Source organism: Python bivittatus, unplaced genomic scaffold, assembly GCF_059951505.1.
Source record: "Python bivittatus isolate LINGU-HERP-01145 unplaced genomic scaffold, Pbiv_v1 ctg000590_np1212, whole genome shotgun sequence".
NCBI lineage: Eukaryota > Metazoa > Chordata > Lepidosauria > Squamata > Pythonidae > Python > Python bivittatus.
In genome coordinates, this window is record NW_028277086.1 from 14,124,872 (window position 1) to 14,138,625 (window position 13,754).

General features: G+C 38.4%; 1 protein-coding gene across 3 annotated transcripts in view; it reads left to right on the top strand.

The window, feature by feature from the left end:
- SAMD12 (sterile alpha motif domain containing 12) overlaps positions 1–13,754 on the top strand; it is a 207,910-nt gene that overhangs the window by 9,990 nt on the left and 184,166 nt on the right. For all 3 annotated transcript variants that reach the window (XM_025163490.2, XM_007423339.3, XM_015887237.3), the window contains exon 2: positions 11,194–11,369. In XM_025163490.2, the coding sequence (XP_025019258.1) occupies positions 11,194–11,369 (176 nt within the window). The remainder of the gene's footprint in view (positions 1–11,193; positions 11,370–13,754) is intronic.

Sequence of the window (13,754 nt, forward strand, 5' to 3'; positions counted from 1 at the left end):
ATACTTCAGAAAGGTTGCAAATGGGAGGAAGTAAGCACGTGCGGGGAAGTTGAAGGTGGCAGAGAGGCACATGTCCCTGTGTCACTTAAACATGTTGTAAATTCCTTTTGTGAATTCACTCACCCCCTTTCTGAAGGGGCATTTTAATGAGATATTGTCCTGCATTTTCCATCTTTCCTCAAATGGCATCTAAATCTACTTTGTGAGGGAAGAGAGAGCAAAATTAGCAGAGTTACTGCTGGACTGAATAATTCTTAGTATTATTGCCCTGTCTTTTTCTGGGGTATGGTTTAAATATGTTGGGTGACATATCAAGCTAGTGACCTTGTCACTACTTGCTAGTCCTCAACAATTACTTCAACATGGTCCCTTTTAATCAATAGTTGAATTATTTAAGGAGTGCTCTGATTAGCAAGCAAATGTACTCTGTTTTGTTTTTTCTTAAAAATAATGAAAATATGTTCACCCAGTATCTTAAATAATATTAGAGTACTACTTAGAAATGTCTTTTTTTTTACAAAAAAAATCCTATTCCAATACCTTTATTTAAATATATTATTTTCAATCTCCTGAGAAACACTTTGTTCTTTTATTATAATGTCGCGCAAATCAGAAAGTATCTGTGAAGGAATGTGAGGATGGCCTTGGAAGGTGGAGGAAAGAGATGTCGCCTAGGGGATGATCAGATCAAAGAGAAGGGAGTCCGCAACAGGGTAATGGTCAAAGATAGAAATTTAGGAAAGACCCAGCCTAACTACTCAGGTGGTAAATAGGGAGGGCGGGAGATTTGTGCTTTCAGACTTGCAAGATTCTGTTAATGTACCCTTACAATAAAGTAGAATTAGCTAATCTACAGTAGTTTTGTTCCCTGTCTAGTTTACCTGACAGTATCACATCATTGTGTAATTCAAATAAATTTACCTTTCTTGATCTACCCTACTATACCTGAAACCTTGGCCGATACCCCAAACTGAGTCAAAATTAAAGGATTTTAAAAATAACTAACTTTTTGCACATTCGAAAATATCATGCAAGGTTTTTTGGTACAAGATTTGATGATTTAGCAACATTTCATTTATTTTTCTAACAGCCACCTGGGCCATCTTCTGAAATCAAGTAGTGGTACCTGGATCTTGAAAAGATTGTCAACCCAGGTTTTTGCAATCAAATGCGTATAATTGAATAGCAGTGGCTGAGATAGTGCTAGCTGTCCAACTGGATGCAGTCTTTGTTTAAATGTAGAATTTTAGAAGTCCAGCCCCTTGCACGCTGCAGGATTCACTACACCATCCTCGAATAGGTCATTATTCAGCCTCTGAAAACCTCCAGTGGAGCAGAGGAAATCATTCTGTTCCACTGATTGACAAGTTTTACAGGCAAGAAGTTCTTTCTCATGTCTAATCTATACCTACAACCTCGAAGTTTTATCTCATTAGTTCTATCTAGTCTTACCCTCTGGAGCAAGAATAAATCTGAACCCTCTACAATGTGACTGCCCTTCAGATATTTGAAGACAGCTATCATGTCCCTCTCAACCTTCTCTTCTGCAAGCTACACATACCTAGGTCTTTTAAATGTTCTCCTAGGACTTTTCACCATCTTCGTAGACCTTCTCTAAACTTGCTCCAGTTTATCAATGTCATTTTGATGCATTACCCAATCTAGTGATCTCCTGATATGTTGGGCAATAACTTCTATCATTCCCAGTCGGTGTGGCCAAGAGAGAGCTGGCTTAGAGTTTGAATAACTATAAACTATTTGCTGTTCAAAGTAGAACATCAGGAAACACTTTGGATATTGCTCTTCCTTGGTAACCCTTCTTATTTCCAAATTTGCAACTCAGGAATTATGAATTATTCCCCTGGATGTTCATTGATGGTGGTGGCCTAGAGATTTCCATCCAAATTAATTGATCAATCAATCATCAGTCAAATGGATTCTGTTGCTCCTTGGGGGAGTAATTTTCCAAAACTCTTGGACAAATACAGTTAGTCACATTTAATTTAAATGGAATTATTTGGATTAAGGCTGATTTAGATTTATTTATTTAAATATGAACAAATCAGTTTAAATGCAGAATTTCAGTTTCACTTTGGATTAGGCAGGCCTAAATCTGCCTCACATTAATTTAAACTTACTTACTTAACTTATTTTTCCCCAGATCCCACCAGAATTTCAGTTAGAAATCCAGGGTATAACTGGAAGGATCATTTGTTCCATTTTTTTTTTATTAGTAATGTGACAAACACCCTGACTCAATTTAAATTATGATACAAACCTTTGCCTCTCTGGGGAAATTGTGAATTGCTTGGCTAGTAATTTTTTGGTAATACAGGAATTTAATGTCACCTGCAGTTACTGCAAATCCATCTGTTTGTCTACAATTTGTTTTGGTTTGGTTCCCTCCCTCCCTCCCTTCTCTGGGAGTCAAGCAATCATCTGGGAGTCCTGGTTAAGTCTGGTCAGAGAGACATTGCTCCAGATATAAAATGCATGGCTTAGGGCTTATTGTCTGCTATAAAGGAATAATAATCTAAGCATCAGAAAATGCTAAATGTGTTTAAAATGGTGGGTGAAGATGCCAGCATGTTGAAGGAATGAACATTCTGAGGAGGGAATGGGGCAGTGTTGCATGTTCTAATTGACCCTGTTTATAAGGAACACTTGGTGCATGCTTTTTGGTGTTGTTTCGGTTTGCAATTAAGATGCTAGGGATTCCTTTGATGATTTTTATGAGTGTTCCTACATTGTTTCTTTACAACAGTCATATCTTGCCCTGTAACACACATTCTCTGGATGGCCTGCAGAACTAACCTAATATGATAATACTAGAATACAGCATAACACAGTGATCAGTAAAAATAAAAATATAATGAAAGAGTAGGATGGGGGGAGTTAAAAGAGTTAAAAACTGAAATAATTTGGCATAAAATATTTTAAAGATTGAATTTAAAAAATCTTCTAGTTCTCTGAATACCACAGGATAGCACCATTGTTCCTATGTAAAGCAATTTTCTTATGTCGATGGAAACCAGTGTTCTTTGAGCAACGTGACCAGTTCTGGTTGAGTGTGTGCGTGTGTGTGTGTGTGTGTGTGGTTGAATCCATTGTTCTAGTAGCTAAACAAGTACCTTATTTATGAATAAAGAGGAGATGTTGGCAGGTATCTCCTTAAGCATCATATTGGAAGAAGGGGAAACCATCACTAGAAGAATTAAGGATGAAAGTGCACAAGGAATATGAGACTTTAAGTTTCACAAAGAATATGATCTTAGGTGCTTTGAAGTGGTATCAGTGATTCTACCCTGGCTTTTGTTCCTCAGTTTTATTTTAGACTGCTTGGCCAGGGAGAAGATGGACATAAGGTCTTTCTGTGTCAGAAGACCAGTCTTTTAAAAGAGGCATGCAATAGTGAGAGATTTCAATTGTACTGATATCTGCTGGCCAAGAGTTAGAGGTCCAGCCAATTCTTGTCCTCTCTTGCTGACAATGTCATTAGTTGGAAGGTAGAAGATAGAATGCAGGGGTCTGCTATAGTGGACCTAATCTACACCAACAGGGGGAAATGGTTGAAGTAGTGAAGGTGACTGATACCTTTGGGGAAAGTGATAATGGTATCCTTGAATTCCTGACACCCAGGGGAAGAGGAACTGAAAAGAGTCAGATCTGCATACAGAACTTTAGAAGACTAGATTTTGATTACCTCTGAGGGCTTGAAATCCTGAAGGACAAAACTCTCTAAGAAGGCTGGGAAATCCTATGAAATGAAATATGGAAGTCACCGTCACAAACAATTCCCTCCAAGCAAAAATGGGGCAAGTTTAACAAAACAAAGTAGATACATGCAGTGCTCTCTGAATGCTGAAGAAAAGAAGAAATTTGAAGGAGAGAACACATAATCAAAAAAAGAATAAAAGTAGTCTCCAGAAATTGTAGGATCTATGTCAGAAATGCTAAAGCTTAGAAGCTGACATTTGTGAGAGATACAATAAAAAGCAAAAAGAGGGCTTGGGGGTATGTTAGAAATAAAAGGAAAACTAAAAATAGTGTAGGAGGAGAACATGGTGAATTAGTAATGGGTGATGGTGAGAATGCAGAATTTCCTAACTCATATTTTGTGTCAGACTTCTCTCAGAATGGAAATGAAGCCCTGTGCCACAAAGGAAATTGCAGCTTAGGATAGACAGGGCAAGAGGTAAGACAGAACTATACTAGTGTGTGTGTGTGTGTGTGTGTGTGTGTGTTTGTGTGTGTGTGTGTGCACGTGCACCTTCAAGTCAGTTTTTGACTCCTGATGACTGCCTGGACAAGTCCCTGCACTTTTCTTGGCAAGGCTTTTCAGAAATTGCCATTGCCTCCTTCCTAGGGCTGAGAGAGAGGGTATGACTGGCCCCAGATCACCCAGCTGGCTTTATGCCTAAAGTGGGATTAGAATTCATAGTCTCCCAATTTCTAGCCTGATGCCTTAATCACTACACCAAACTGGCTTTGCTATACTAATGTAAGTGAATTGAAATCTGTAGATCTAGATCAGTGTTTCTCAACCTTGGCAACTTTAAAAAGTATGGACTTCAACTCCCAAAATTCCCCAGCCAACAAGGCTGGCTGGGGAATTCTGGGAGTTGAAGTCCACACATCTTAAAGTTGCCAAGGTTGAGAAACACTGATCTAGATAGATTCCATCCCAGGAGTTTGCAGAACCACTTTGAGAACTCCTGGAGGATGGATGATCATAGAAACCAGGATGAGAGCAAATGTCATCCCCATCTTCAGAAAAGGGAAGGAGGAAGTCCCATGGAACTTAAAAACCTTTCAGTCACTGGGCAAAATTTTTGAACAGATTATCAGAAGCATATTTGTGAGCACTTGGAATGGCATACTACAGTTAACAGGAGCCAGGATGGTTTATCAGAAACAAACATGCCAAACTAATCTTATTCCGTCTTTGAGAGAATTACTAGTTTAGCAGATCAGAGGAATGCCATGGAGATTGCATGTTTGGACTCAGCAAAGGCTTCAACAGAGTGTCTCATAGTATTCTCCTTAATAAGATAGTGAAATGCTGGGTAGATTATTCTAGGTGGACTCCCAGTTGTCTGGATGAAGGCAAGATTGCTCCATAATGGCTCCACCTCAGCTGAGAGGGAGGTAATGAATGGAGTACCACAGAACTTCATCCTTGGACTTGTGCTATTCCATATTTTTATCAATCTTGAATGAGGAGATGCTTACAAAGTTTGCCAGTGATGTGAGGTGGCTAATAATTTAGAAAGAGAGAAGATTCAAAAAGATCTAGACAGTCTCGAACATTAGGATAAAATAAATAGGATGATGAATTCATACATCCTGCTTCAATTGTTGAATAAGGGAGTGGAGAATATGTGAGATGGGGTAGGCAGATAATTTGCATCTGGAAATTTTTGAGAGCATGAGATGTGGGCACTCACAAAATGGCTGTTATGAAGGGGCTTGCCTGTTCATAAAAAGGCTGTCATCTTGGAGTGGCAAGGATGAACTACTTCCAAAGTTTTTAAGAAATAGGAAGACTCCTAAAGTTGTTGTTTTTTTTAAAATCTAGATTACAGTTTCCATAGGAGATTGGGGCTGATAACTTGACCTCTATTTCTTTACAGAATTTTAAGTGAGGGATTTATCTCAAAAACCATTATGGGAATAGATAGGATTTGACCCTTTTGATAGCACTGCAGACACTTGGTTCCTGTTTTAGCTATAACTCAGTTGTGTTTCCCAGCTTAAGGGCTGTAAGTGAAAGGGACTGGAAATTTAAATTTGATTTCAGTTTTCACAAGAAATTGACATTCTGGAGTTATATAATTCACATCATCTGCATGTCATGATGCATGTGATATCAACTACCGTCCCTTGCCCCTGCAGATGCCTGAATGTTGAATTGGAATATCATATTTCGACAATTCAATGGTTAGAGTTTAAAGTATGTTAAATTGTATCCTATAATTTTAAGATGAACTTAATTCAATAAAATATTCTTTTTCATGTTTATTGGACTCCAGAAGATGGAAGGAGTCTTTAGTGAAGGCTGGGTCTGTCATATTGGACTGTATTTCAACTTAGGTGTTATGGGCTTATTTTACAGTTGCACCGTTTTCTTTTAATATGATGCCGGTTTCACATTTCCCAGGAAATTTAAATCCTATCCAAATGTCTTTAGTATTGACTTCTCAAGATTTGATGAGTAAAGATAATAAATCATCCAGATAAATCCTCCATAGCAGGAAGAGTCCATCTTACCCTGAATTTTGTAGGATCAATAAATGAAAGGAAAAGACAGAGAAACTTTGTTTTACTCAGCATTTGTGGTAAACTTCATAAAAGCAGTGAATGCTAAATTTATTTATTTATTTGCTTAGAATTTATTAGCTGCCCAACTCTAATGGATTCTGGATCATGGAAAAGGATCATGCATGCATTGAAAGGCATAAAAAGGATACATAATCAAAGCTTAGACATGCTTTCTCCTCTGTCTTAACATGGTTGCTCATGTACTCATCTAGCATTAGCCTTTATATAGTTAAATGGATTTTCCTATCAGCTTACGGATTTCTAATTATTCACCAATATTTTAGAAGTTTGCCAGTGTGTACACAAAAGTTCTTTTCCCTTAACGTAAAGGAAAATGATACTAAGAATTAATTTTTGCTCTTTATACCTTTACAGGCAGGAAAAAAGATGCTTTTAGTTCTTAGAATGAAGGATGGAGCTGTCCAAATGAGAAGTGTTAGAAGCATTCAGGAACTTTCTTTTTTCATTTATAAGCCTACCTGGGAATTATGTGATTTATAGTTCAGCAAATCTGGACTGTAAGATAGCAGGTTGGCAAAGCTGCTGTAGGATATACATAGTGTGTGTAGGAGAGAGAATGTGTCCACTATTTCTCCATCCTAATTGTTTCTTCATTTTTGAAACATTTACTGGGTTTATAGCATGGATTACAAATTGATGTATTTCTTGACAAAAATAAATTAGATGTTGCCATATGAAATTATGAGGATCCAACAGCAGAATTTCTGTTTAAGTTCAGTTCTCTTTCAAATCTGCAGACAATAGTGTTAAGATGGATCTATTGTATTCTTAAAACAGAATGTTTGAATAAGAAATATTATTTTATGTAGCTGAACAAATTGTACTTTCGCTTTTGTAACTGCCAGTTAGAATAGCATAATTATTTAGTACAGTTTGATACATATGAGCTGTGCAGAGCTGTGACAATGCTTTCACCAAATCTGCTTTCCAATATAAGGTACCCTGCAGTTCAGGTGAATTTTATTACTGTCTTCTAGAGTATTAGCCATCATACTTAATTTTGTGTCATCTGCAAATTCAGTAAGCATTCCATCCATCTATTAGACCATGTCATTAATAAAAATACTGAAGAGTACAAGGGCTAGAAGTAACCCTCAAGACATTGCATTCAGTACCTCAATCCAGTTTGATTTGGAACTGTTGATGATTACTCTTTGAGCATGATTGTTGAGCTAATTATATTTCTATTTAATTGTTATGCTGTCCAGCCTACACTTAACTAGCTTGCTAATCAGAATGTTGTGGGGATACTTTGTTAAATGATTTGCTGAAATCAAGATGTATTGCATCTGTAGTATTCCCACAGTCTACTAAGGATCAGATTTAAAAAGATAGATGAGATAAAGTTTCTTGACACATCCATACTGGCTTCTGGTAATTATCACAGCATTTTTAAAGTACTTGCAGACAAGTTTCTTTATGATCTGCTGTAGAATCTTCCCAGGAATCAGAGTCAGTTTCCCTCCTTCAGCCATCCCACAATTCATCAGTTTTCCAGGATTTATCAAAGATAATACAGTACATAAAATCTGACCAGATCATCATCAAGTTTCTTTAGGACTCTACTTTGAGAAGACTGAGCCAAAACAGGATTTAAGAGCTCTGCTTTTTCTTAGTTATCTGCTAGCATTTAATGCCTTCATTGAATAGATGGTATGCTGATTTTTTCCATTCTTTTATTTGGAAGTCCCTTTTCTTACTTAGCCTGCCTTCACTAACTTCAGTTCATTCTGCTTTATAGCTTTCCTGACACCATCTTTACAGTTTCAAGCTATCAGGGTATGCTGTTCCTTGGTGAGCTGATTCTGTTTCCACTTCCTCAATGTGTCATTTTGTTTTCAGGTTTTCCCTAAGTTTTTTGTTGTGCAGCCAGATTGGCTTCTTCTGCTGTGCTTGATTTCCCCTCCCCTTCAGACTGGAATTGTTTGTAATTGTGCTCAGTCTCTCCTTCCTAAGAATTTGACATTTCCTTTCCCATTATTAATTTAATATTTATTTATTGAAGAATTTATAAAGCCACCCAAGTTACAAAAATACCACTCCAGGTGGCATTCAATAGCAAAATCAAAATTACAGCATCCTTCAAAACAATGAAAATCAAAGAAAGACAACAAACAGTCGGGGCACATCAATGTATACTCCACATCCCAAGATAGGTTCATCTAGCATCCTAGCCCGAAGCTTTCCTGAAGACTAACAGGATTGAGGCATCTTCTGCCATTAGCTTCTTCTGTCATGATATATTTTTATTATGCTTTATGTTTACTGAAACCCACTGTTTCAAGATTTCATACCATTATATCGTTTCTGCTTCTTCTACTTCGTTAACTAAGTCTCCCTTATTGGTTAACATCAAAAAGAGTTATACAGAGATCTGGATTTGAAGGACAAAATGTGATTTTGTGTGCATGTAGGACATGATAAAGCTGCATCTTTTCCTGAGCCTTTGAAGGTGCTTTCTACAGGTGATGTCCAGTCCTGGCAAATGATTCATTTGGTTATCAAGTCAAGGATAAATTATTTTCCTTAGTCTTTCTTTATCCTCTGAAGAAGAAGGGTGTTCCCAAGTCAAGTCAGGAATTGGTAATGTTTGCCTCCCAACAGATGTTGGGGTAACTGAAGACTCCCATCATTATTACTTCATCCCTTTTTGAAACATCTGCACTTTGGTTTTAGAAAGCCTAGTCTACATATTTTCCTTGGCTCAATGGGCAAAGTAAAGAGCAATAACAGTATTACTTTATTTGCTGGGTTTGGGTCTTGTTATATGCTCCTATCTTTAGCTGACAATGTTAGAAGTGAGTAAATATTAGATTAGATGGTCTCAGTAGAAACTGATCCAACAAATGCTGTCTTATTTTCCCCCTTCATTCGTACCTTCTCCTTTGCCAGGCAGAGAGCTGCAGCCAAATGTAGCTTATGAACCTCTTTGCTGCAAATGGAGGAAAGTGGTTCATTAATGTGTCGAGAGTAAGGAAGTTGACCTTGACCGATAGGCCAGATCCATTACCAAAGCAGCAAGGGGAAAGCATGGCTTAAATCCAAAACAAGAAGACATGCGCAAAATATTCAAGCAGACACCTCCCTAATTCACATGAGCATGAGCGGAGGGGGAAGTAATGCATAATCAGACTTGCAAGATTCTGTTACTATAGCCAATATTAATGGAAGTAGTTTGAGTCTTTGTAGGGAGTTAGCTTCTTAATTCGGCCTACATAGTGGGGCTGACATGTGAGTGGCTCTAGTAAAGTATATGATGCTTTCTTCAGTAAAAAGAAAAGGAAGTCAGGATGACCATTTGGGAAGTTGCTTAGCCTGAAACACTCTGGCTCTCAGACTGGTAGGTGTGAGAGGGAATTTTTTTGTTTGGAAAATTTCAGAATATGCTATGCTAGCATCATGATCCTGAACCTGAGATGTGTATTTTTGTTCTATGTCTATATGCAATAATTATTATGGCTTTTTTGTTGGTTTAAAATATTTCCTCTTTCCAAGACAATTATCAAAGATAACTGTCTTAACACATTAAAAATTGCATTAGAAATGCAATCATTACAAGTGAAAAATGTACTCTGTCAAGACCCTAACAGCAGACCAGGGCCAGGGAAACAAACTTCCCATGAAGTTTCATTAATCAGGCTTAGTATCAAGAAAGAAGTGGCTAGGAAACAGGATGTCGGAAAGTAAATAAGCTAAATTCCCTCCCTCATTCATGAGCAAACTCATTAAGGTGGTGTCTCAGAATTGTTTGAACCTCTTTTTCCCTGCATGCAAAACTAAAGGTCTAATGCCATTTTCCCAGATAAAGCTGGCACTGGAACATCCATTTCTTCGTTATTAGTTGTGTTTTGAAATATCCTCTTTTGTTTCTCAGTCTCAGTAACTTTCTCTGCCTGGTCTCAATGAGATGCCAGTGTTTGGAATCTTTGCTTGGTTAGCCATGGATAAAATAATTCCCCTCTTCCCTGCCACTCAGAAATGCACTGACTTGAAGTTGGCAGCAATGTAATCTCCAAAGTAATTGGTGTTCTCAGGAAGATGGCAAGTAAATGGTATTCTTGGGATAGACAACTAAAGGCTCTTCAGGTATTTTGAATCACAGTTTCCACAATCCCTGAATTTTGTTCCCTGACTGGAGCAATATGTGAGATGTAACCCAAAACATCAAAAGAATATCAGGCAATGTACCCCTCATACTGTTTCACTTACAAAACAAGATCAAAATGCAAGGGAAACATTTGTATGTGTGTGTGTTTCCTTTTCGGTAGAAGATACATTATGATTTTCCTGTTGCATTGATTTGTGGCAGAGAGAGATTTCTTGAGTGATCTATAATGTATTCTTATATGAAAGATAATAACAGTAGCAGGAACAGTGCTAGTGTAGTCAGTCTATGCCCTCTTCTGTGTTAATGGGCACAGGTACAAAAAGTGGAGGGGAATGGCATTCCTTTTGTGGTCCCCAGACCATTCCAGAATTGATAGGTCTCCAAATTTCGGTCACTGCTTTGTATTTTTGTGCTTAATTCACCCCTTTCACCTTTTAAATTGCTAGAACCGTTCAAAATGGGCTCTGCTTTAGGAATACACTCCTTGACATGCTACACCAAATCCAGGGCCTCCTTGATAAAAATTGTACAACCATGGGGTACAACCATTCTGCCCCATAAAATTGCAAACCCAACTAGCTCCTGCTTGGATACCTCTATCATTTCAGCCCACGTATCAGAGTGCCATTCCCTTGTGAGATGCTGAGGGTTGGGGGAGGTGATAGAACATGGCACACCATCTAAAATCAGCCTTTCCTTTCCTCTTTCCTGTCTTCCAAACTCACTCTAATTCCTTTTCCCAGCTATCCACTGCAGCCTTAGTCCAAATGGTATCGATCTGTCTGTGTGCACTGAAGGAATTAGCCTGCAACTTGAAGGCGAGAGAGTGGAATCATCCTCACTTAAGAAAGAAAACTCTAAGCTGCCTGAGTTGAAAGGAACACTCCAAAGACAGCCCCTGGAATCAGAAGCATCTAAGGTAGGAATTCCAAGTTACCATGTCTCTTTACTCTCTTCCTTTTCTCCCCAATATTTGTAAACTGCCCCAATCATTCAGACTCTGGGGCAGTATACAAGAGAGACATAAAAAAGCAGACCCAAACAAGCTTGATACCAACAATATGTAATCACAATAATGGATGGTCACCCACAGCCATCCCACGTCAGAGGTATCCTTGAGCAGAATGGTTTACAAAGCCTTGAGAAATGTGTGGAGGGTCAAGGCTAAAAGGAAAAGCACATTCCAGAGTATGGATGCTAATACCAAAAACTATCATCTGGCTCACTGTCCAAGGTACCTCCTGTGGGGGTGGGACCTTTAAGCAGGCCCCCCCCTAGATGACTGTACTGGACAAGCAGAATCACATCTGGCCAGGAAGTTCCTGAGACATCTCAGTACCATATCCCAAAGAGGTTTATAGGTAATAACCAATGTTCAAGAGGTTGGTCCAAGTCTAGTGATGAGTGCACACCTTCCATGTTCAGTTTCAGTAGTCTCTAGAGAAAAAAGCCTGAATGTTTCGAGTTCTAGAGACAAGTTGGTTTATCTGTTCAGTGGCAAAATGATCATATGTCAGTGCAGTGAGTATGCTATAAATCCCCCAAAAATCCGAGGTTCAATCCTCATCTTCTCCAGTCAAAAATAGTAAAAAGCACAGGGGATGGAAGTCTGTTTTGGAGCGGGGGGGGGGGGGGGAAATGCTGTGTGAGATTGTTTATTAAACCTTTTTTTTTTTCTCTGACTCAGTCCCTATTAATTTATTTTTTAAAAAAATTCTGTATACAAAGCAGATCAGATCACTCAAGCTCAGGAGATCTGAAATCACAAAACCTCCCTGAGTCTGTTTTGTGAAATACTCTGTCCATCTTTCTTCGAGTTTTTATTATGTTGTTATAAACCTTAGTACATTGTATTATTTCCATACATTGATGTTCGCATAATAAGTTTAAAAATTATTAACATTCTATTATTTAAATAGCTTAGAATATTGAGAATAAAAAAGAGAAAAAATAAAAATATTCTATTGCTATTTTTACAATTACAATTTAGGATGGCAGTATTACAAACATTTTTTTTTGTTTAGCTTTTTCATCTGAAGTCGGGTATAACATTGAAAAAGAACTGCTTCAACTCACATCAATGTAATTGTTATATACTAAACCAATTTATATAGCTGCCCATCTACTAAAGGCAACTCTGGGCAGTGAGTTATTGGAAATTGGCTGTCAAATGAAGCAGTTGGGTTGGCACATATGACACTGTCTCATGTTTTGTTTAATCACAGTTGATTGAACAGACTGCAATAGTCTGTGTTTACACAAAACACCAAGCCGTACATCCACAGGTTTCTTACATTTCAGTCCCTTAGAACCACGGAATGGGGCCATGGATGCCTTATCATCATCCGTTGTGTCAGGGTCAAACGTTGGTCTGAATTGAGATGGGGGGGAGGGTGGAGAAAAGAAATGAGCCCTTCAAAGTAGCTTTTGGCATCAATTTTCCCATTTAGCCCCAGCCACTAGGACAAATCAACCCAATACTGGGGGGGCGGGGGGCGGGGAGGGTTAAATGGGATGAAAAGTACCCATTTCATTCTTTAATTCCCCCATTCCATTCCCCCAACCAAGCAACTCAGCAAACCAAAAAAAAAAAAAAGACTATTTTAGCTTGGTTGATTTCCAGGAATGCTCTTGGGGCTGCAGAAAGTTGGTAGGAGCCTATAACTCCTGCACCTGGTCTGTAAAGAAGGGTTGTACAGTGCTTCAGATTCAAAGGCAAAAACAGGCTTTGGAGCACACAGGGCTGCCCACGTAGCCTTTGTTGGCAGCTCCTTAAACAAAACGTTTCTTTTCCTGGGTCTGTGCTGTGGCTGCAGAGATCAGAGGAATGATCTCACGGCAAGATGTAGCTGCTTTGAGCAATTACTGGGCAGGGGTAAGTGTCCATCCCCATGTGCTCCAAAGGACTTTTTCTCTTTGAATCTGAAGGACTATGATAAATCAAGGCTAACAACCATCTGGGTTCAGGCAGCACATTAAGCCCAAGTTGAATGATTCAGATTATAGTTTAGCACACCAAGTGAACCCAACTGTGGCTGGGCGGGCAAGTAATCCTATTAAAATAAGTCTACTTTCTTAGTTCCTGGCATTAATTGAAATTGCTGTGAGCATCATTCCTTGTCTTTCATTCTGCTGGAAGCTTGAAGGTGGTTATGCAGAAAGCGTATTGCCACAGAAAGCTAACCTTGTAGAATGGAATACTTTCTTTTTTAACAACCATTTTATTTAAGAGTGAGTACCATGTAATGCCAAGGGATCTTCATCCTTCTTGAAGGCTGCCAATTGCAAAAGATATCTGATGTTG